At 35.7% G+C, this 17,324-nt stretch overlaps 1 protein-coding gene across 1 annotated transcript in view; it reads left to right on the top strand.

Annotated features, from left to right (window-relative positions):
- The window catches only part of RMND5A (required for meiotic nuclear division 5 homolog A), a 26,039-nt gene extending 17,586 nt beyond the window's left edge, over positions 1 to 8,453 (top strand). Inside the window, exons 7-9 of the mRNA XM_015831492.1 lie at positions 3,805 to 3,907; positions 5,280 to 5,434; positions 7,073 to 8,453. Coding sequence (XP_015686978.1) covers positions 3,805 to 3,907; positions 5,280 to 5,434; positions 7,073 to 7,136 — 322 coding nt within the window. The 3' untranslated portion in view covers positions 7,137 to 8,453. The remainder of the gene's footprint in view (positions 1 to 3,804; positions 3,908 to 5,279; positions 5,435 to 7,072) is intronic.
- Positions 8,454 to 17,324: the final 8,871 nt, after the last annotated feature.

Raw genomic sequence — 17,324 nt, 5'->3', positions numbered from 1 at the left:
ATAGATCAACAAGGGGAACTCCCCCTTCCATGCCCAACCAGGTCTCGGTAATACCTGCCAGGTCCGCTCCCCCCTCTTGGATCAGCTCTTGAATGAGGGGGGCCTTATTTACTACGGACCTGGCGTTGCACAACATCAGCCGATGGTCCCGGGCCCGAGGATCTGAGGTCCCTGGAAGTCGAGTAGAGCCCTGAGGATCAGAGCATCCACAAGTTTGTAAGCAGCGTGTGCGTGCTCCCAAAACTCGATATGGTCCTCTGCTCCCTAGGGACAGGCGAGCTTTGGTATGTCCCAATCAAGTGGATTATCCATCCCTCATGCTGGAGAAGGGGCGTTGGTCTTACCTGAACGCCATTTCTCAGCATGATGATGGATAATCCACCCCCGCCCCTTTTCTTTCATGGGTTCATGGGCACGGTGATAGGGGTCTGGAGAACAACACGCCTGACTTTGTCTGTTGCTTCGCCTCCGTTGGAACTGGGCATGTGCGGCCAGGCAGGAGGCGTGGCTATCTCAGACTTAGTCTTATTGGGTACAAGGGACTTCAGGAAACCCAATCAAGTGGATTATCCATCATCATGCTGAGAAATGGCGTTCAGGTAAGACCAACGCCCCTTTTGAACCCTTTCTAAATTGAATAAAAGGTAGGATTAGCCTTATCTTCAAGTACAGATAATTCCATATCAGAATTAAAGCTTGTAAACAATTGTATTTTTGATAGAATCTGAAAAAATATCACATGCTATGTGGATGCTGTGACAATCTTTTAAAGTTTACTTGATTCTAATTAACTTCACCATTTCAAACAATATAGAATATGTGGCTTTCTAAGAGTTAATTTCTGGGTTAACAAAAATTGTGAAATAAGTTGATATATGTATTTTTTAAAATCAATCTTAGTCAAGTGGTTGCTTTTCTGTCTGACCTGCTTCAGAGAACTGTTTATGGTTTGAAATAGTTGCAAACTGTTTGTGGAACTCCCTGGAAAAGACTACCTTTTGCTTGGATTTGTGAGATTTCATAAACAGGCTGCATTTTGTGAAACTGAAAGAGTTGAAGAGTTGGGTAATGTTGCCATCAAGTGTTGTTTTGATACCCTCCTGTCCCATCCTAGAGAAGAGTAGTATGATGTGCTTTAAGCAAATTTATTAATGTGAAGAGAAAGTTGTGACTACAGGTGAAACTCGAAAAATTAGAATATCGTGCAAAAGCTCATTTATTTCAGTAATGCAACTTAAAAGGTGAACCTAATATATGAGATAGACTCATTACATGCAAAGCAAGATAGTTCAAGCCGTGATTTGTCATAATTGTGATGATTATGGCTTACAGCTCATGAAAACCCCAAATCCACAATCTCAGAAAATTAAAATATTACATGCAATCAATAAAACAAGGATTGTACATAGAACAATATTGGACCTCTGAAAAGTATAAGCATGCATATGTACTCACTACTTGGTTTGGGCCCCTTTTGCAGCAATTACTGCCTCAATGCGGCGTGGCATGGAAGCTATCAGCCTGTGGCACTGCTGAGGTGTTATAGAAGACCAGGATGCTTCAATAGCGGCCTTCAGCTCTTCTGCATTGTTCAGTCTCATGTCTCTCATCTTTCTCTTGGCAATGCCCCATAGATTCTCTATGGGGTTCAGTTCAGGCGAGTTTGCTGGCCAATCGAGCACAGTAATCCCACTGTCATTGAACCAGGTTTTGGTGCTTTTGGCAGTGTGTGCCTCTCCATTCTTCCTCCAGACTCTAGGTCCTTGGTTCCCAAATGAGATGCAAATATTGCTCTCATCAGAAAAGAGGACTTTATACCACTGAGCAACAGACCAGTTCTGTTTTTCTTTAGCCCAGGTAAGACGCTTCTGACGTTGTTTGTTGTTCAGGAGCGGCTTGACAAGAGGAATACGACATTTGAAGCCCATGTCCAGGATCCGTCTGTGTGTGGTGGCTCTTGATGCACTGACTCCAGCCTCAGTCCACTCCCTCCAACACTTTTGAATGGCCTTTTCCTGACAATCCTCTCCAGGCTGCGGTCATCCTTGCTGCTTGTGCACCTTTTTCTTCCACACTTTTCCCTTCCACATAACAAAGATAATTACACGAAACTATGTCGTGAAACCCTTGTAGGTTGAAGAAAACGTTAATGGAAAACTCCGAAAGGGAGGAATACCTCCCACAGTTACTACCAAAAGACGTGTTGACAGTCCAGTCGTCAGAAAGGGTACTAACACTAAGGATGTGAACCAGACTGAGAGACCATTTAAAGGCTCAGGAACCCTTTGCAGGAGTTATGGCTTAATTAGCTGATTAGAGTGGGACACTTTGAGCCTAGATTATTGAACCTTTTCACAATATTCTAATTTTCTGAGATTGTGGATTTGGGGTTTTCATGAGCTGTAAGCTATAATCATCTCACTTATGACACATCACGGCTTGAACTGTCTTGCTTTGTATGTAATGAGTCTATCTCATATATTAGGTTCAGCTTTTAAGTTGCATTACTGAAATAAATGAACTTTTGCACAATATTCTAATTTTTTGAGTTTCACCTGTATGTATTAGGCTGTATTCTAAGTTATCCTTTGCTATTTTATTTTTAGTTTTGACTTAATTTGGCCAATCATGAAAATGAAGTTGTATAGTATTTAGACCAGCAATGTATACATTTTCAAAGCTATTTCCATAAGATGCATTCTGCTTTTAAAGTAAAATTGATTTTGACTATATTTGAATATTGTTGTTCCACAATGGTAACTTTACACACAAAAGATAGCATAATGAATGTATGATGTTATTTTCATTCTATTTTAAATGAATATCTGAAAAATAACCTTTGTTCTAGTAAGGGTCTTACATTATTTGGCAACACTGATAACATTCTTAATATAATTTAGAATATATTGTTATATTTACTCAAAAAGGAGGTTATTGTGAATATAGGATTACTCTCACCAAAAAAGGAAAAGTAGATTGAAAAAAATTAGTACAGACAACAGTGTACTGCTAAAGGATTCTATTCTATTGTTATTGTCAGGCTTGCCAAATCCACATGAAAGTAAACCTGAAGATTATCTTCCCCCAAGCAATAAATACATGCATATCATATATTTCTTTTAATACTTATCAGTGGTCACACTCCTGAAGCAGGGAAGGGGTTATATAGTGATGATAATAAAACAACAACAATAATAGAATTAAAATTACTTGCCTATAAACTAAGATACACCAGTTATAAAATGCATTGAACCACAACCATTTCATATCAACAATTGCCTCTCACACAGACTGTTTTTTCTCATTGTACTCACAAATACATAAGCACAGATTCCCTTCCCTCCTTTTATAGAAATAAAAAAAACAAAAGTTTGGAAAAGAGATAAGAGGAAAGAATAGTTGCCCTAATAGGAGAAGAAGGAAAAGGAGGGGAGGCATGGAACTGAGGTAAAAAAAAGAAGTACCTGTACAGAAAAGAAAGAAAAATAAAATAAAAATGCATGTTATAAAATAATTACATTCATCCTGCCAATCACTCCTTTCAAGCAACTGCTGATCCTCAGCTCATTCTCAAACCCATTCAGACTCCTCAGCACTAAGGTCTGCATAATTTATTCTTCCATTCATTGTGCCAGCATCTTTCTCATCAAATGTAAGATAATCCCCCTACCCCACACCCAATTCATGGCTGATGGGAGTGGGGAGAGAATTTTTCTTTTGGGTAAACACAATGCTTAGTAAATGTGCTATTGCGAGGGAAGTTTCATAATATTAAACTTTAAAGTGATATTTTGCTTTCTTCAGCTTTTCAGCAGGTTGCGTAGCATTGCCAGCTCTAATTAATATAAAAGCTGTGATAGAACAAAGACAGTGCACTGGTGTTTGGAATCAGAAAGATGAATTACCAGTGAGTATTTTTTTGTATCCCAATAGGTAATTTCTTACCTGGAATAGGAATTATTTCCATAATGTAAATATTTGGATTAGAGTTTTGCACAAATCACATTGTAACTTGAATTTTATTTCTCTTAAGAATGTCCCCATATCGGGATATTTTAGCAAAATATACTTTAGAATAATGAATGTTTCATTTTTTTATTATGTAATGCGATCAATTTAATTTACAGGCAAGCAACATCTGTATTTGTTTGATGATAGCGATAAGTGGTTCTAGCATATTGGTACAATTATTTTTATTAGAAAACACATGGGAGAAGATCGCAGATCGTAGTCATTTAACAAGAGGATCCATATTGCTGGAACACCTTGTTCAAAAAGCATCTTAATTAGTCATATTTATTTGTAAATTACTTATTTAAAAAGTTCAGTGATTAAGAATTAAATGTTTTATAGCCCACAAATTATGTTTGATACTTGTTTTATGGATATTAAAATAAATGAAGGTATTTTGTTTTAGTGTTTTGTCTAGATTTTGTTTTATTATTTAACACTATTAATATGTTCTGTGAATGCCAGTTTAGTGTACTGGTTAAAGACACCAGACTAGAATAAGGAGGGTGTGAGTTCTAGTCCTATATTAAATATGAAACTGGTTAGATGACTTTGAACCGATCACTTTCTCTCCTGGGAAGAAGGAAAGGCAAACCAACTATGTTGCCAATAAAATTTTTTTTGCATTCCTGATGTAATCATCAGGAATCAAGTCCAACTCTAAGGTGCATAAGTACCCACAAAAGTACACCAGCCTGCTGGTGGCATTAACATCATTCTAAATTGTAAGCAATAGTTTAAATTTTTGATGATTTTAAATGATAGAGGAAAGACAGAAAGAGGAATCCAGATAAACCAAGTAGACATGTGCAGTTGCTTCAACTGCTAAATTATAGTATGGCATGGTAGTCTCTGTTTACAGCCATTGTCGTCTGTTGAAGTGTTAGGTGATAGAAGTGAGAAATTTCTTATATTATAAGAAATAATATAACAAACTTTCCTTAAATTAATCTCGGGAAAAGAAAATCAATATAGTCATTGCCTTTTCAAGCAGTCACACATGTATCATTGCTCTACATTACTTGGAAAATGCCATTTCGTACCAAGGAGAAAACAAGGGATGCTATCCATGTCCGTCATCATGAGTTTTTTAACTTTCCTATGAATTGCCTGCAAAACCTATGGGAAGTGGAAAGCAGTTGAGGCATTTCCAATCAATTATGATCCTTTCCAATCAATTATTATACTTTCCAATCAATATGTCTGGAGTGATATGATATAAATCATTGAACTGAAACAGTTAGTGACTGCATCTTTGTTTTGTACAGATTGAAGTGGACCTTGGCAAAAAGTGCTGGTATCATTCAATATTTGCTTGCCCCATCCTTCGTCAACAAACAACAGATAATAACCCACCCATGAAGTTGGTTTGTGGTCATATTATATCAAGAGATGCTCTGAATAAAATGTTTAATGGCAGCAAGTAAGTCAAAATTTAATTCACAGAGAAAATTGAATTAATTTTTAACATATATTTGGAAATGAGTGTGAATTATAACAAATATTGGCAAAAGACAAAAAGTAAGAAATCTTTTGAAACCATCTATTACAGCAGCATGTCCATAAATTGAGTTGCTATTTGATTTTATAGGAACATGCCTAGTGTTCTGTAAACATCTGATATTTTAAATCAATTTTCCCCAAACTGGTTTCCTCCTTTGATTTAATTATAGCATCTGATACGCTACAGCTAACATTTCAACATCTGAAAGATTTCTAGTTGGAAATATGTTCCAAGTGAAATGAAATAGAGTACAAAGTATTCAAGTGAATTATGATTTCTGTCTTTAGATGTAGGGAGATGTAGCCAGAAGTGGAATTGCTTGTAGCACATTCTCAGAGTGCAAAGAAGCAGTAAATTAAGTCATTTTCTTTTACTTCTTGGAGGGATTCAGTCATCTAGATACTCTTTACTAAATAGTTGGTTTGATAATATGGATAGAATAGCAACAGTGCTAAATGAAGAAAGTAATGGAGGGTCTTCTTTGGACTCCTTTTTCTTTTTTAGTCTTTTTATCTTCTTTTATGTTGTAGTGCAGAAAAGGTAGCTGAAGTGTTCATTTTTTTAAAGTAGAGATTTTTGAAAAGTATATTCCCCTTTAAGGAATTGGATCATATGCCCATTGAGCCTAGTATGATCTATATTGACTGATAAATTCGCGACATCACGTGACGTCACGCGACGTATCGGAGCTTTTTTGCCATTGCCGGCAATTGGGTGGGCGCGGCTCTGGTATGATGAAACCAGCTCATGGGCCGGCAGTTTGACACCCCTGCTCTAAGGCAACCCAATATAAAAATTTCACCTCCACATCTTTCTTTCACATAATGGGTTAAATGCCTTTCTCATTACTGCAGCAGGAAATGAAAGCAAAAGCATTTTTTAATTACTTTGATAATTTCTAGTGCATAATTGTTTTCTCAGAGGACTTGAGAGTGACTTAGTTTTTCATCATTTATAATAGTAGAGACTAGAAGTATCATGAAACTGATTTAAAGGGAGAATAACTCTTCCTTCCAAAAAAATCAGGAGCCAAAAGTTTAAAAGTCTTTTAGAATGTGCTAAAAGTGATATCTGGTATATGAAATGGTCCAGAAAATGTATTTAATGAAGCTGTTGTACCAATAGGTCTTACATGATCCTGACAGTTGATTCAAATCAAGATTTTAGTGCTGCTTTTGGCCAGAAGATGTCTCTATATACTTCTCAAAGTCTCACTTTCTCATTTTTACAGCAATCCTAAATTCATCATCCTACCTCATTATTGGTTTGGGTAAAAGGTTTTACATTTACTTAAGAGATCTACTTAAAATCTCTTAAATAGACATGGTAGGAGTTGTATTTGGTGGTTTTTTTCTTTCTCAATTTTAACCTTGATTTTTTATTGTAAATCTTGGTCTCTAGTTCTTTGACTTTTTTGTTTCAGTATTGCTGAATCACAAACCAAATGTTGAAGTGAGATAGGAAATGTCAAGTATTAGTTATTTAAATATATTGTCTTCAAATGTGGCTATTTACATGGCATTTTGTGGCTAACTTTAATATTTTCTTTATTCTTAGATTAAAATGTCCTTATTGTCCTATGGAGCAGAGCCCTGGGGATGCCAAACAGATATTCTTCTGAGGACACAAATTATTATATGTGTGTGATCTGGAACACTAAAACAGGCAAATGTTCCATTTTGTGCTATACATACAAAGGAGAATTCTTGTGTTTTATATAAGTCTGATGCTCCAGAAATTTTTGCCAACATTTATTGCAGATGTACAGTTTGGAAAAGCTCCAGATGTAATTTCTGTTATAGGGTTTTTACTGTAAGCTTGGTCATGATATCTGATCAAGATACTACACCAGCAGTCATTCAATGCAGATTTTTTTGTACTTAATTCAATGGTGACTTTGCTTTATAAAGTAGATACCAGTCACCATATAATTCTCATATTTGTCCTGCTGTTATCATTCTGATTATTGTCACCATAAAGAATGTGAAGGAATTTTTTTTTCATTAGCATGTAAATAATTAAGAGAGGATTTCAGGAAAAAAGTTTAAAAATTGAATAGTGGATACATTTGTATTTCTCTTATTATTTTTCCAAGTCAGAGGTTGTTTTTTTTCTCCTGTTGGAATATTTTTCCCAGCTTTTAAATTCCACCTGAATTCAACCTAAATGTGCTTATATATAAATTGCACAATATTTACATAAATATAACAGATTTACAATCATTTCTGATTTAGAAAAATAGCAAATGAATAAGGTTTCCTAGACTTATGAATTCATTTCAGTGGTTTTCATAACCAAGAGTTCTTTGGGTAGCTGAGAGTATTCAATACCGCAGAGCTCTAGAGTGGAAAGTTTTTCCAGCTAATGCTTCTTGTTCAGTTTTTTTTTAGTTATACTGTAATTTAAGGTTTGATTTCAAGATCAATGTCTTGTTGGTGTACAGTTTACTGGACATGATTGTTACATTATTTATAAAGTTATCAGAACCAAATGCACTGTTGCTAATGTTCATTGTTAAAAAGGGGAATAGAAAGTGTTTCACTAGTCTTTTCATCCCAGGATTGGATGAAATATGTCCTCTGTTGTTAAGAGCGTTGTGCCAGTGACCATGTTCCATTTAATATCATGATAATATCATTTTATTCTTAAATTTATTATACTGGTGACAGAGACTTTAAGCTGGATTTGATCACCATTCTCCCTACCTGGAGAATCTTGAGTATCATAGTCAGGAAGAAGAAACATTAGTAGATTCTAATATCCAAAGTCTTGCCAATTTGCAGTGGCCTGGATTCTCTGGGAAAAGCTAGGATAGCTAAAGGATTATGCATTTGTACTATAAATAATATCCAAAGTGAATATATACTTATAAATTTGATGCGTGTCATGTGTGCATTCAATGCACTGTCTTACAATAAAGCAAAGGAGCTGCTTGATATTTATTGCTGCCAAGACTCCATCTTTCTATGGCTGGATACTAAAATAATTAAATATACTGGCTCAGTGCATTACACAGAAAAATGTTCATAAAGGTTTTAGATGCTCTGATAATTGGTCATAGTCCCTAAGAATATACCAATGCAATCTGACACTATTGTTCAAATAGAAAAAAAGAAGTAAAACTGTACACTGTATACTCTGAGTTACTTCTATAACATGCTTCTATAGAAATTTAATAAAGATAATGAGAAACAAGTAAAAGTGTTTTCTTTCAGGTTCAAATCTCAGTGAAGTTGCTTTTATTGTAATAAGAGAACTGCACATATGTGAGTCAAATATATTCTCAGTGATGTAAGAAAATGTTGTAAATGTAGCAGTATAATACACAACTGTACTCAAAGGGAACATTTATAATGTAAGGATATTTGCAGACATATAAATAATTTCATGTACATGGGCGATCAATCTCAATGAGTATTGGGGTTTTGTAAATGTTTGGCAAAAAATTATGTTTTCTTTTTTAATCCAATAAACTATGCTAGTTTACCTATCTTATACTTAAGGATTGATATCTTCATACCAAAATAAAAGGATTGATATTATTTCAATGGGCTCCAAAATGAAAGTGGAGTCTATCCTTCCTCAGATCGCTGGGGAATGTATTAGTTCCTAGCCATTTCATTCTGGGAGGGATGGCTGCACTGTTTTTAAATCCAGAGATTGGAGTTATACTCCACCAGTTGTATGATGGAGTGGCAGGGTAAATATGAACTATGATGTTCTACACTTTTTTTAGAATTCATGGATATGTATGAATTATTTTTGAGCCTTTTCATTAATCTTATGGTTTAGAAATGCTTTGGTTTTATTTTTCTTGAAAACAGCTCACTATAAACAGATATAGTTTATTTTAGCAAACATTTCCCAATTACTTTGATCTAAACTAACAGCCCATCTTGCCTTTGAGGCCTTCATTGATATGACTGAGATGTGAGGAAACCAGTGTAGAGATAGACTCTTTGGGGAGTGACAATAAAAATAATGCATATAAACATGTTTCGTGGTTATAACATGTTTGTGAGTTGCGTGCTAGCTCAGTATTTCTCAATCTCAGCAATTTGTGGGGACTTCAACTTCTACAATTTTGTAGCTAGTATGTTGGTTGGGAATTGTAGTAGTTGATGTCCATACATTTTAAAGTTGTTGATGTTGAAAAACAACACTGTGCTAGATTATCATACTGCAAATACATTTATTCTCTTTCAGTACACTTGAGCTGAGGCTCAGTTTTGATAGCTTCCTGCTGGTAGGGCATGGTCAATAGGTAGAGCTCTACTGGGCTTATTATGCTGACAAATAATGTATTATGTTACATGGTTACTGTAATTAGAACAAAATGTTTGCTAAATATATTTTGCTTGATTTTATTGCCTCAATAAAAATTTCTATGAAAACAACAATAGATGCTTGGAACTGATAGCATCTGACGTGAAAGTTATTACAGTCCTTATATTTTAGATATCAAACAATTTCATGTGAACTATTGAAGTTGGTTAGCAAAATGAGCTTTCTATACGAAAATTGTTTTGATACATTGCTTCTGTGTGTGTGTCTGCTTTTCATTTCTGGCTTGTTCTTTCAGGTAATTGAGTATACAAATATCAGATTTTTGTTTTTTTATTCGATATTACCTATTTTCATAGGTTCCTTCTACAGTATTTAGTTTGAAATTACTTTGCTATTTTCCTTTCTTCAAGAATATTATCTAAACCAGTGTTTTTCAACCTTGCCAACTTTAAGATGTCCACTCATCTTAAACTTGCCAAGATTGAGGAACATTGATTTAAACTATATTCTCATCCAGGAATGTATATCCTATAGTTTCCTTGTGCTTCTGGGGTCTTATTTATTTGTTTTGGGTTTTTTTTAGTAGATTACAAAAAATGTATTTGTTGGGGTAATCAGGGTGGCAGTGGCAACATGAGCTCTTATCAATCAGGCAAATGAATCTGTAAGAGCTCAATGCACATTCTGTAAACCCTTGCATAATATTTTTATCCCATTGTTTTTTAATTAATACTGTTACTTTTTGATTTTACTGTTCATGGAATGGTATAGTTTTATAATATCATTAAAATATGCTTTTATAACACCAACATTTCATAATGTTAATTTAAAAATTGCATTTAACATGTTTTAAAAACTTTCACTAATGAACAGGTTTTTCTGTTGATTTCCAAAATAATTTTCATTATCACATGTAGGAATGAATGTTCAATTACTATTTTAAAAGCTTCTTTTATATACAGTTGCAAGAAAAAGTATGTGAACCCCTTGCATGAATTGGTCATAAAATGTGCTCTGAACGTCATCTAAGTCACAACAATAGAAAAACACAGTCTGCTGAAAATAATAATACACAAACATTACATGTTGCCATGGTTTAATTGAACATACATGTAAACATTCACAGTGCAGGGAGGAAAAAGTATGTGAGCCCCTAGCCTAATGACGTCTCCAAGAGCTAATTGGAGCCAGGAGTGAGCCAACCTTGACTCCAATCAGTGTGATGATATTGGATGTGTTGCTGACAGCTGTCCTGCCCTTTAAAAACACACACCTGTTATGGGTTTACTGGTTTCAAGAAGCACTGTCTGATGTGAACCATGCCTCACAGAAAAGAGCTCTCGGAAGACCTACGGTCAAGAATTGTTGACTTGCATGAAGCTGGAAAGGGTTACAAAAGTATCTCCAAAAGCCTTGATGTTACAAAAGTATCTCCAAAAGCCTTCATGTGTCCACGGTAAGACAGACTGTCTACAAATGGAGAAAGTTTAGCACTGTTGCTACTCTCCCTAGGCGTGGTCGTCCTGTAAAAATGACTGCAAGAGCACAGCGCAGAATGCTTCTTGAGGTAAAGAAGAATCCTAGAGTGTCAGCTAAAGACCTACAGAAATCTCTGGCATATGCTAACATTTTTGTTGACACATCTACAATAAGGAAAACATTAAACAAGAATGGAGTACATGGGAGGAGACCACGGAGGAAGCCATTGCTGTCCAAAAAAAATATTGCAGCATGTTTGAAGTTTGCAAAAGAGCACCTGGATGTTCCACAGCACTACTGGCAAAATAAACTGTGGACAGATGAAACCAAAATTGAGTTGTTTGGGAAAAACACACAACACTATGTGTGGAGAAAAAAAGGCACAGCACACCAACATCAAAACCTCATCCCCACTGTAAAACATGGCGGAGGGAGCATCATGGTTTGGGGCTGCTTTGCTGCCTCAGGGCCAGGACGGATTGTTGTCATTGATGGGAAAATGAATTCCAGAGTTTATCAATACATTTTGCAGGAAAATGTACGACCATCTGTCCGCCAACTGAAGCTCCGCAGAGGATGGGTGATGCAACAGGACAATGACCCAAAGCATACAAGTAATTCAACAAAACAATGGCTTCAACAGCACAGAATACGCCTTCTGGAGTGGCCCAGTCAGAGTCCTGACCTCAACCCCATTGAAATGTTGTGGCATGACCTTAAGAGAGCGATTCACACCAGACATCCTAAGAATATTGCTACACTGAAACAGTTTTGTGAAGAGGAGTGGTCCAAAATTACTCCAGATCGTTGTGCAGGTCTGATCTGCAACTACAGGAAACATTTGGTTGAGGTTATTGCTGCCAAAGCTCCCAGTTGGTCAATAATTCAGGTTGCCAAGTGTATGAAAAAGGAGGGACGTGACACTTACAAATGTACAATACAAGTTAATTTGGTACCGTTGTACATTACAAACACATAATAATAAAAGTCGTCTGACACAAAAAGATAACAACACTGAATCTACTACAAGTCTCGTGTATTTATGACCAATTCATGCAAAACTCCGCATTATCCCAAGGGGTTCACATACTTTTTCTTGCAACTGTATAGACCTATTTGCACAAATAGCCGCAATGTTATGTTTCGCCTCCAGTTACTTGCAACATTTCTTGCATACAAGAAAATAATGTTTTGTAGTACCGTGGAGGAAAATGGATGCCATTTCCAAAAGGTAGAAGAGACAGTCATTTTGATGGAGACCATCAAATCTTCCTCTCTATGATTTGGAACTTCATGTTATGCTAAAGAAATGATAGTTTCAAAACCTTCCACATATAGGATTGGCAATACCAACCATAACAACAAAGAAGAATAAAAAAAAGTAAAAAGATGAGTAGCCTCTCTGATTATTGCCATTTCTAAGAAATCTTCCCCTCACACATATTTGTTACTTGGTGACAAATAAGACAATTGCTCTCAGTCTCTATTGATTACCTGGCTTTATAAAGGACCACATAATTCAGCTATATTTGTTTCTTCCTTGCTTCCAGTTTAAGTAACTAAATGTTTATTATCAAATTAATTAGGATATGTTTTCTGTTTGTATAAGTTGATTATAAATCTTTATGGATGATTCTTAAAAACACGATTTGCTGTTATAGTTTACCAGCTCGATGTAGTAGGGCTCAGCCTCAATGACCAAGAGAGTGATTTTGGTGGGAATAGGAGCTCCTGGTAGGATCATCTTTTCGTGTAAGGGTGAAGGGGCTTTTTTAAATATTGGAAAGTAAATACTTTAATAACTGTATGACATTCATTATAATAATGACTATTGCCCTACTAGGTACCATCGGAATGTTTTGCTTAACTGACTTGAATATTTTTTTTAGTTTATGGATCAGATAATCATGACTAGAAATTTTAATCAAATATTAAATCCTCTGTTAAACTATTTTTCTAGCTAAGCTCTTGTAAAGTCCTACAGGCATATGTGTTGGAATTTAACTTGGTAGTTTAATGTGATGTAATTGCTTCACAGTAAGAACAGATTTGTTCCTGGTTTATTTTTTATTATCTTGATTTTTATTTGGATAAAGAAATGAAATATCAGCCTTATTGTAATAGGCAATCATGCTCTAGTAACACTATTATTATAAGAAAAATACTTTAAAAAAATGTTTGAATGCATTACTATTGAAAGATTGATTTTTTATAAAAAGATGAAACAAAAAAATTAAGATTTTTTTTAAATAAACCTGTGAACTTAAAGGTTGTTTTCATTGGAAAAAAGTAGGTCTATACAAGAATATTTGGAAAATAAAGTTAATATGCATTTGATACAGAATACTCATTAATTGCACAGATATTCGAACAAGAGGAAAGTCCTGGTGAATTATTGGCCTTCTTACCTGAAACATAAACATATTTATGTTATTAAGAATGCTTACAGCAATATATATGTAATAGCTTTGATTCACTAAATAAACATTTTTTACTTTATAGTAAAGTAAAAGTTAGCAAGGAAGAAATTACTTTAAAACAATATATAACTCTTCCAAACATTACTTGTGGTTAACGTGTTTATTTGGTTGCATCTTACTTTTAAATCAATACAAACAATAATCTTGATTACTATCCTGATTGGCATAAACATGTACTGATTTTTTTTCTCAGCTGCTTATGTCTGGAAGTTTCTAAAGAACTTTTTTGGATATTTTTTTTCTAATATCCTTTAAATACCATGATTTAACTATGAGTAAGAACCCTGGTAAAAGTTCAGCTGATTGTGCCAAGAGTTCTTGTTAAATGTTAATGTAACATTTTGAGAAAGTCTCTGGTTCATGCATTGTACTACCTTCAGTGGTCTATCTTGTGCCATTTCGTTTTATTACAGGGGTGTCAAACTGCCGGCCCATGGGCCGGATGCGTCATGGCAAAACCGTGCCCACCCCATTGCCAGCAATGGAAAAAAAAGTCGCGATATGTTGTGACATGTCACGTGATGTTGCGAGTTTGACACCCCTGTTTATAATGTAGAAAAAAGTCACCCATAGATAATGTAGTTATTCATTTAATAATAATAATAATAGTAAAGTTGGAAGGGACCTTGGAGGTCATCTAGTCCAACCCCCTGCTCAGGCAGGAAACCCTATACCGTTTTGGACAATGGCTGTCCAGTCTCTTCTTAAAAACCTCCAGTGTTGGAGCATTCACTGGAATTGATGGTGGTTTCATTAGATGTGGAAAAGGCTGGTAATTGGTGTAGTTACAATTTTAGAACAAATTTTGGCCTGTTGCAAATTTCTTTTTCCTATTATCTGGATTACAGTGCATTATATGTTGATTATTGTAAAGATGTTTTGTGAACCATCAAAGATTCTTTTTATCTCTTATATTTTATACAACAGGTAATCAGGCATTCTGGCCATAAAAGTGGCTTGAATTAAACTGAGTTATGTTGTGATGATATATGTTTGATTGATAATTATGAATGTTCTCTACTAAAATATATTAATACAGTAAATAGCTTGATAAATTATTAGATTACTGAATTAATTGAAATAAGTATATAGCCTTTAATGTATCTAGAGAAATCTATTATATAAGTGGGGCTTTAGTTGGCATTTGCGGAAGAAAGATGGTGATGAGGAAACACCTCCCATAAGGAGCTCTCTTAGGAAGGCTGCTTCTGTTGTCCTTTATCCCCTTATACTTTTCTATTTCCTGTTATGTTTTATTCTATCTTACTACTTTTATTCTGCTCCTATATACATTTTTTTATCTTAAAAACTATCTGCTTCAACCTTCTGATACACAGAGCAATCATATCAGAGAAGAGGAATGGTGTCATCACTGGAAGGAGGAAGAAAAGACAGTCCTCTCATTCTGCAACATAGGCTTCACTCAAACCCCCGGAGCAGCTGAAAGTTGGTAGATATATTGCAACCAAGCAGATTTGATCTGTATGTAATATAAGCCCCTAGAATGGGATTTCTAGCAAGAAATCCAAAACCAATAACTTATCGATCTGTCACCATCTCTACAAGAGGACATCCCCTCCCCACAGATTGCTGCTATCTGCTCAGCAGCAACAGCAGCAGGGCTTAAAGTGAACCTGAGATTCTAGATCTAAAATATTTTAAAAATTGCAATGTAGCAGACTTCGTAGGCAGACATAATAAAGGAAGAAAGTAGGATTCAACTTCTATCAACTGTTCCAACTTGGTCAGTTAGAAAAGAAAGACTCTTAGCCCCAGGGCTAGCCAAAGGTATACTTTACTAAAGCCAAGAGGTTACAGAAGAAGTGAAATTGGATCTGAGATTTTCCTGCCCAAAGTATATGGTTAACTTTTCCATGTCTCCTTCCAATCCCCTGGTTATCAAGAAAGGTCTAATTAAGTGCTAAGAAATTATCCTTGACTTCGTAGCTGGCATTCCTTTCTTGATCTTGAAGTGGCGGGTGTTTCTCACGGGACGGTGCGAGACTTGGTTTTGTTACCTCACGGTGTCCCCTGGCAATCCTTTCTCATTCCACTGCACTTTCCTCCCCCCCTTTCTATGGCAGGCTGCCAATGGCAAGCAGGTTGCAGTGTAGCTTAATGGCAGCCCTGATAGCTTCTTTAAAACTGGATTGAAACATTTCTTCAGAAATCTGGTCTTAGTTTTCTAAATTGCCCGTTTCTCCCTACCATATATTTAACTCTTAATTCCATATAACAAAGTGTATAGAGGCACTCTCTTAGGCATAACCATTTTCCTTTTAATATTCATTACTTAAAATGGACAATATGTCATCTTTCCATCAGCATATATGCATCTTAAAATTCATTTCCCCATCTTTAGCAATCATTCTCCCAAATATACATATTTAATTGCTTACTTGTTTTTTCCCCATTTATACATAATTGGCACTTGTTCATTCATTGTCTCTGTAAAACATAATTACTTAGATTTTGATACAATCACGTTCAGATCCACACTCCTTATTGCATAATACAGCTAGTCCTCGTCTTGCAACCATAATAGAGCTCGCAATTACAGTCATAAGTCATAACAGTTGTAAAATGAGTTGTTCATGTGACCAACACAATTGTATAATATTTTTTGCAGTGAGTGAATGACTGCAGTTAAGTGAACACTGGAGTCACTAACAAATCCGTTGTTCACTAGGGTGTCGTTTAGCTGAAAACTAAAAGTACTGATTTTTTGGCAAAACTATAGTAAAATGCGGTCATGTGACTGGGAAGCAACAAATGGCAGTAAAAGGGCTTTGTTTCTGAGTACCTGAGTGTAATCATGTGACTGGGGAAGGGGAAGCAACCTTTGGACTTTAGGATCCAGGTTATAAGTCCCAATTTTCAGGTAAGTCATTAAATGACCAAGTGTAAATTGAGAACTACCTGTACATGTATCCATAAATATATAACTGCTCATGCTATCTTTGTCTTGTCCCTGCCCAGTGCTAAGCATTCCATTTATTCCCATGCATTCATTCATCAACCTATTTTCTCTTCCGTATCCACAGAAAAAAACTGTAATAATTAAGATCTCGGAGTCCTAGTGGACAATCACCTAAATATGAGCCAGCAGTGTGCTGCAGCTGCCAAAAAGGCCAACACAGTGCTAGGCTGCATTAACAGAGGGATAGAATCAAGATCATGTGAAGTGTTAATACCACTTTACAATGCCTTGGTAAGGCCACACTTGGAATACTGCATCCAGTTTTGGTCACCACAATGTAAAAAAGATGTTGAGTACAGAGAAGAGCAACAAAGATGATTAGGGGACTGGAGGCTAAAACATATAAGGAACGGTTGCTGGAATTGGGTATGTCTAGTTTAACAAAGAGAAGGACGAGGGGGGACATGATAGCAGTGTTCCAATATCTCAGGGGCTGCCACAAAGAAGAGGGAGTCAAGCTATTTTCCAAAGCACCTGAATGCAGGACAAGGAGCAACGGATGGAAGCTAACCAAAGAGAGAAGCAACCTAGAACTAAGGAGAAACTTCCTGACGGTTAGAACAATTAACCAATGGAACAACCT

Source organism: Protobothrops mucrosquamatus, unplaced genomic scaffold (assembly GCF_001527695.2).
Source record: "Protobothrops mucrosquamatus isolate PMUCROS unplaced genomic scaffold, P.Mucros_1.0 scaffold_257, whole genome shotgun sequence".
In the NCBI taxonomy this organism is placed as follows: Eukaryota; Metazoa; Chordata; class Lepidosauria; order Squamata; family Viperidae; genus Protobothrops; species Protobothrops mucrosquamatus.
This window is presented reverse-complemented; position numbering and strand designations above follow the sequence as displayed.